The 7,755-nt window shown below is 46.9% G+C and overlaps 1 protein-coding gene across 4 annotated transcripts in view; it reads right to left on the minus strand.

The window, feature by feature from the left end:
- Window positions 1-7,475, minus strand: part of LOC138154229 (zinc finger and SCAN domain-containing protein 20-like) — a 27,928-nt gene extending 20,453 nt beyond the window's left edge. For 3 of the 4 annotated variants that reach the window (XM_069078807.1, XM_069078806.1, XM_069078804.1), the window contains exons 1-3: window positions 7,368-7,475; window positions 4,370-4,901; window positions 223-418 (exon numbers count right to left, since the gene is read on the minus strand). In XM_069078807.1, the coding sequence (XP_068934908.1) occupies window positions 223-418; window positions 4,370-4,771 (598 nt within the window). In that variant the 5' untranslated portion in view covers window positions 4,772-4,901; window positions 7,368-7,475. Of the gene's footprint in view, window positions 1-222; window positions 419-4,369; window positions 4,902-7,288 lie in introns of all 4 variants that reach the window. The other variant, XM_069078805.1, reaches the window with a different exon arrangement.
- Between the last annotated feature and the right edge of the window lie 280 nt (window positions 7,476-7,755).

Raw genomic sequence — 7,755 nt, forward strand, 5'->3', positions numbered from 1 at the left:
ACAATTTTGAAATCCAAATTCTTTCCCATCCTCCTTCTCTTCCTCCCTACTGAGAAGGCAAGCAATTTGATAAAGGTTAAACATGTGCAGTCATACAAAATTAACAAAAGTGTATGTGTGTGTGTGTGTGCGTGTATTTTTTTTAAATGTTACCACCCACTTGCTGATGTTCAGACCCCTCAGGCAGAGTTTTCCTTTGCCCCACAATGCCGTGGTTCTCACCATTCTCTTTAAGAGGCCGTGGCTCCTCCTTGAGCTGGTGCTGCTCAGGCAGCCCTGGGCAGGGATTCTGCAGCATCTGTTTCTGGGATTTTCCCTTAGACTGGCAGTCCATGGGCTCTATCTCTGAATCCTTCACTGCTCCCAAAGGCCTAGACTCCTTTGAGGTCACTTCCTGTCCGTGTACATTGGCAGTAATCTGTGGGAAAATCTCCAATTATCATCACTCAACAAATCCCTGGTTGGGAAGTATAATCCAGAGCAAGAAATACTACTATCTTTGATTCAAGGTAGTTTTGGTTTATGTGGGACATGGCTAACTGTCCTAAGACAGGGATTTAAAAAAAAACACACATGACAGGATTTATATATTCATATGATTTAGAACTGAAAAAAGCTTAGAGACCATCTAGCCCAGCACTCTTATTTTATATATGAGCCAATTCCAGCCTAGAGAGCTTTAACAGCACTCTCCAGTTCACTCTGAGGTTAAGGGAGTTACTCCAGGAGAAAGTATATGCTAATAATAAGTAGCAAAGGACTTGAACCCAGGTCCTGAAATTTAAATTCTGAAATTTGTGAACTCCAATGGTCTTCTCACTCCACTGAATTATTGTCTATCCCAATTCACTTATTTCAACAATGCAGCCTTTGTTCAAGACATCTCTGGAATCATCCTTGGAAGTTAACACCAAAAAAGCAGATCCACAGTTTCACCCTCCCAAGGGCTTTACATATTACACAATGTTTTCCTCAGAACACTCTTGGAAACATTATTCCTGTTTTACAGATGTGGACACTGACGGTCCTGAGTCACCAGAGTCAAAGCCAGCAATCAAACTCAGGTTTTCTGACTCAAGTCCTGTGTTCTCTCCACTATCTCATGCTGCCTTTGAGCCCAAGTCATATTACCCCATTTACTGACCAGAACTGGCACTAAATTGGAGCTAATTCCAAACATCCAATTCACCTTCAAAGAACAAATATTTACCAACACAGAGGACACTGGGAAGGCAGTCCTCTACTGTGGAAACAGTGCTAGGTCTGGCATCAGAGAACCTGGGCTCAAGTCTTTGTGCCTCCCTGACTCTTAGCACCGGTGTGATATAGGAAGTCCCGGAGTATCCTGAATCCTAGGATAAGTCACTTAACTTCTCTAGGCCTCAGTTTCTTTGTCTGTAAAATAAGGAGGTTGGGTTAGATGACCTTTAGGGGCCATTCTAACTTTAAATCTATGGTCCTATATATAAAAGAATGTGCCATGGGTCATTGAAGAAAGGCAACTTCTGAATGTTTCGAGTTGCAGCAGCCTCACTGGAATGTCTGCACCTCCCAAGAGGTCTGCTTTGAAGGCGGTGATACTCCTCTCAATGTCCAAATTTTCCTAAGTTTCATTAACTTAGAGTCAGATGATACGTGGCCTTCGCTTGCCTGGTTCAACAAAACCTCACTCCTACCCTCCCCCCCCCAACCCTCCAGTATTACTGTTCCCAAGTGAAGATGACACCAGGGGCCAGTATCAAGGTAAAGATAAGGAAAGAATGTATTTACTAAGGAGGGGAAAATGAGCAAGAGTTAATGACAAATTGGCCGAGGCAAGCAAAGTCAATTTTCTCTACCTAGAATGCCGTTCTTTCTGCCCACTGAAGTCCTACTCATTTTGTAAGACTCAGCTCAAAGGCTACCTTCTCCATGAAGCTTTTCTAGAACACTTAACCAGAAACCACCTTTCCTTTCTCAGAGCCCAAATGTTCTTTGTGCCTTGGTGCTTCTGTGCTCATCGGCTCTCTTTGTTATGACAGCTATCTGTGTGTAATGTGAGAGAAGACTTAGAAGAGAGCAAAGTACTTTTGGAAGGACTGTCAAGAAGAGGAATCAGAATTCTGGTGCCCGGCCTGAGGGAAGAATGAGGAACAGTGGGTGAATGCTCCAGCTCAGCAGACCTGACATGGTGCAAGAGAAAATGTCCTAACAGCGCGAGCTCTCCTACAATGCAACTGGCTGCCTCAAAAGGTAGTGAGTAGGAGAATCTGGATACTAGTTGTTTGGCTTTTACAGAAATGATTCCTGTTCAGGTTTGGGCTAACCAAAATTATACGTAAAAGGCAGAAATCTCTTCCACCTTGGACATTCTGTGTCTCTGTTAGTACAAGGGGGAAAATGCTAATTGGGTCTAAGGCCAGGTTATTCCAAGGAAATGTAAGCAAGAAAACTATGGAAACAACATGGAAATCCTCAGTTCTACTGCCAGGCAGGGGGAAAAGTCAAAGGCTTTCTGGTGATCACTGGCAAAACAGGTGGCATAATGGACAGAGCATTAGACTTAAGAGTCAGGAAGACCTGGGTTCAAATCCTACATCAGATACTAGTTGTGTGACCATGGCCAAGTAGTTTCTGTCTCAGTTTCCTCACCTGCAAAAATGAGGATAATAATAATGCCTGTCTCATAAGGTCCTGGTGAAAATTAAATGAGATAATATATCCAAAGTGCTTTGCAAACCTTAAAGCTCTAAATAAATGCTAGCTATTATTATTGAAAACTAGCATGAATACCTGAGGATAACTAGCAAAGGCTGATGATCAGGTACAGCCCATCAGAAAAGAGCGGTCTGGCATGATCACCATGCTTGTCTCCCAGCACCAAGAAGAATGTTACTAATGCTACTATAGATCAGATGATTATAAAAGCTTAAGAATGGGAGAGGGGAGCTCATGAACCCCTATTATGGTTCACTTCTCTTCAGATGGACAGACGAACTAGAACAACAAAGTATCTCTATCTACAGGAGAGCTACAGACTTTCCTGTAACACATGGATCTGCTGCAGCTCTATCAGAGGAGAAATAAGCTTTTTATCAGCCACATTGTGTATTGGAGTGTGGGGGGGAGCAGAAATCACTGGGATCAGAACATCAGTTCTTACCTAAGGGCCATACACCCCCCAGCTCTGAAAGGAACAGTATGTCCAGCAAAGGGCAAGCTTTTTCAGAGAATTTAAAAAGAGGGAGAATTGTTAACATCCAGGCCGCAACTACAAAAGAGTAAAGCCCTTACAGAACTCTGTGCCTTGTGGCAGGATGAGGCTTCTTGGCAATGCCTATTGATAGGAAAGGGGAATTCCCCCTGGAGGGAGGAAATGAATAGGTGAGAGAGAAAACAACTACTGGTACAACTCAATTAAGGACTTAGCCTTATGGGAACCACATGCCAAGAAGCAGAAATTGCCACTTCCTTCCCTTCATATGAAGAGGGGGGTACTTACATGATCTGATCCTCTGCCCCTCAAAGCCCAATATTCCAATTTGCCATGTTTTCTAACCTGTGTAAATCCTATGACCAGGGCCAGAAGAAATTCTATTTACAGCTTTCAAACTCCCTAAAATAGGCTACAGCTACTGTCAGATTTGGGACCAGGCTGCTTGCAATGCTGGCATCCCCAAAATCAAATGTGTTCCAGGAAACACAGCCATAATAAAATGTATTTTTGCAATAAGAATCCTATTTTTCCCCATGGACTTCCACTGAAAAACTGGAGTTTACTGGGGAATTTGTGCCCACTGGTCTTAATCTTCTCACTGAAGTTTCTCAGCTCTAAGAAAAGGGAATTTTGGAAGATTATGGACTTGAAGAGGTGAAAATTTTAGTCAGCTGATATGGACTATGAGCTAAGCAGTCAAGGCCATTACAATTGTAATACTTTCTTATTTTGGATATTGAAGTAAAAAGAAGAAGGATAAGAAACAAAGACTGAAAAGACAGAGGCCAAGTAAGCAGGAAAGGAAGGTAACAGAAGTGCACCTAGCAGGGAATGGACCAGTAATACTAACAGGACATTGTCTTTTAACCTGAAAAGCAGCAAGGTGGTTTGTATACCTGCTCTCATAGAATGACCAAGGTTCAAGTCCCTTCTCTGATGAATATAGGTTATGTGACCCTGAATAGATACCCTTAGTTTTTCTGTGCCCCCAAACAACCCTCTAAAAGTGTACATTGTCAAATGTCTGCCAATCAAATTAGTTGAGAGAGGCTCCTCACCTGGTGCTCCCTACACCAATGAAATCAGAGGCCTGGAACGCCGCCCCCCCCCAAAAAAAAAAAATAGCCAGGCCCTTTACTGCATTTAACAAGGTCTCCTCATTCCCCTCCTTACCTGCTGTCCTGGTCTCCTAGGATTTTCCTGCCAATCCTCCACTAAAGCCACAGCCTCCTCACCACTCTCTGGATGATGCTCTCGTACCCAGCTTTGGATCTCCTTGGGTAAGATATTCAGGAACTGCTCCAGCACCAGCAGCTCCAGGATCTGCTCTTTCATACGCACCTCTGGCCTCAGCCATCGACAACAAAGCTCCCAGAGCTGGCTAAAAGCTTGGTGGGGTCCAGACACCTCCTGATACTGAAACTGTCGGAAGCGCTGACGGGAGATCTCGAGATCGAGTTCATCTCCCCAAAGAGAAGATTCTTGTTTCCAGGAGGAATCCTCTTCTAATTTCACTATGAGGAGCCCCTCCTGCTCTGCTGGAGACTGAACTGGTGACTCGAGGGCAGTGGCCATAGTAGAGTGTAGTGAGTGGCTTCAAATAGGCTGGGCTCCAATCTAGATGGACCTCCTACTATTCAGTCTTCTTGTTTGCCTTATCACCTCCAGGTGGGCACCTGTGAAAGGGGCTTCTCCCCCTAGGTCCCTAGGAACAGAGACACAAAGGATGAGAGCAGAAAGGACCAAGTAGTCTTTTTCTGCTCTCATCTACCCTGGCATTCAAAGAATAAAAGGTTGCTATATAATCCCAACCCAGGCTTCTCTCAATGACAGTCAAAAAGCTGCTCTCATGTGCCTGCTTGCCAATCTTTCTCTCATCAGGAATGCTTTGTGAGGCCCCCTCACCAACAAACAGGAAGCTGGTTCACAGTCTGACACCAAAGCCAGAAAAGGTAGTGGCAGGCCTCTTTGCAAAAGACAGCAGAGCTAAGTCAAATGATTTAGATATGGGTCTGAAAACACAATTTATTCACAAGGAAGTACAGTGTTTCCATCCATGCTATATACAGTGACAAAAGCTATCAGCATTACTCAGGTGAGGCAGAGATGTCCAGGCTGAAAACTGTCTTCCAGAGCTACAAAGGGAATTACACTGCAGGATCAAATTAATCCCATTTCTGAATCTCACAAAAACTGAGCTCAGATTAACATGGGTCATAGGAGTGGTTTGGGCATTTTTGACATTTTGACGTGCTGTTTCCCACTGGGCTATGTACTGATAGCCAGCCAGTGACACTACAGCAAAAGAACTTAGGTGGGTGGAGATTTTTCCAAATTTTGGGAAGCAGGGATCACAGATCATAGGGCAGATCTGGTGCTTAAAAGTTCTTTACCCAAAGAGCAGGGCAGGTACTCTAAAATTGCTAAATATATGTATAATTCAGTTAAGAAACAGAAATCACAACTCTTTCATTACCAGAAAATCATCACAGCCTTTTCTCCACCTTTCTCAGAAGAATTCTGATAGCAGTAAAATAGTCAAATGTAGTTAGCCAAACAGCTTCTCAACTCAACTCCATGTCAAAAGCTGGCCCAGTTCCATATAAATTCCAGATGTTATGGCCTATAGAAGTCTGGCCTGGAAAGATTCTACTCCCGTGAGTTGGCCCTAAGTCTCCTCAGGAGACTAACAACACTAAAACTGCACTGGAGGTTAGCTATCTAACCCCAAGAACTGCAAGTGTGACTTAAATTCCCTACAAGGATTTCAAGATTGAACCTGACCTACTCAATCATTCTCAGTCCTAGTATAGACTCTCTTTTCCGCATTCCACTATGGCCATAATTGACAGGGATGTATTTCCCATGCTCAGACCCAAACCATGGAGTTTGGCTGGACTCTGACTAACCTTAAATTTAATATGGCATGGCCAAACAGCCTTTTGATTCCTTTAATGGGCACTCACCCAACCAGCATATGTACACAATCCATACAGGATAAGGGAGAGAGAAACCTGAACATATTTCTCCTAAGTTCTATAGCATTACCTAGAGAGTCCCCATGTTTCTTCAGAGAATAAGGAAAAGTAACAAGCATTTATTTAGTGCCTATTGTGTGCTAGGCACTGGGCTAAGTGCTTTGGTATCTTTTTTGATCCTTTACACTGTGTCCCCAGGACTTCCTACCCTATTCCCCTTCCCTGACCCATTAGCTATCCCTTTCTAAAACCTCTTTGTCCCCAAATATCAAGACTCTTGCACCTTGTCTCCACACTACTCTCCGTAAGATTCCTCTTTGCCTTTTCATCTTAGTCCCTCTCCCCCCTTCTCATTCTTGTCTCCCCAGCCCTCACCACTTTGTTGCCCTTTCCTCTTCTTTTGCCTGTATGTCACTACAGCCTTTGTCCCAGCTTGCCCCCCAGTCCTGCTCTGATCTCTCTCTGCCCATCCCTTCTACTTACCCCTCTAACCCTCTCTCCACCTTCCCTACTCCTCCATCATTCCTCCTTTCTTCACCTCCTCTCTCTCTCACACACATACACACAGACACTTTTTTCTCTCCCTTTCCCATATTTCACAGTTCCTCTCTTCCCCACACCATCCATTTATTATCACCTGTCCCACTATCTCTGTCCTCCTCCCTCCTTCTCCCCCCCCTCCTTCCTCAGCCTCCCAGTCCCTCCCCCCTCCACTTCCATCCCCCAGGACCTCAGGTCCCCCACTGTCCCTCCTCCTCAAGTCCCTTCCCCCCCCCCCCCCTTCCCCTTCCCCCCCCCCTCCCCTCCCCATCCCTCCCCCCCTCCCCCCCCCCCCCCCCTCCCCCAGGATGTAACGGCCCCTTGGTCCCTCCTCCGGCCCCCTCCCCCCTCATCCTCTCCTCCCACTCCAGGATGCCAGGCTTCTCCGTCCCTCTCCCAATCCTGTGTCCCCCCATTTGTCCCCCCTGCACCTCCCCAGCTGTCACGACCCCTCTGCCCCTTCCACGTCCCCCTCCCATCTCATAGCCCCTCCCCCCTCCTCCCTCAGGATGTCACGCCCCCCCCCAGCCCTCCGCCCCACGTCCTCTCTGCACCCTGGCCCAGACGCCCCTACCTCTGCCCTGAGGCGTCTCCGGCCCACCCCCTACTCTAAGATGGACGCGAGCCTCCCTTCCCCCGCAGCCCGCACTCACCTCACCCCGGCCGCCCCCCTAGAGCTTCGGTGGAGCCGACCTCCGGGCGGAAGTGACCATTGGGCTCTCGCTGGGCACGCTGGGAATTTGAGTCCCGAGGGGCGGGGCCGCCTCTGAGACTACAACTCCCAGAGGGACCTGCGCCGCCGGCCTGCGGGCGGCTCGCGCTGCCTGACTTTCTTTGAAATTGACAGCTCTCCTAGCCAACAAGCGAGGAAGCCGCCGCTGAGGCCCTCCTCTGGGTGTGCCGGGGCGGAGCGCCAAGAGGTGGCACAGCCTGCGGGGCTGAACAGCTGGAGGCTCTAGCTTAGTGTGAAGGTGGCCCGGGCAGGTGCCGGGACCCCTCTCTCCCTATCCTCTATCTCCAAGACCAACCCCTTAGGAGCCC

Source organism: Petaurus breviceps, unplaced genomic scaffold (genome assembly GCF_028583685.1).
Source record: "Petaurus breviceps papuanus isolate PSGF00001 unplaced genomic scaffold, PetGlider_PUasm1.0 91041, whole genome shotgun sequence".
NCBI lineage: Eukaryota > Metazoa > Chordata > Mammalia > Diprotodontia > Petauridae > Petaurus > Petaurus breviceps.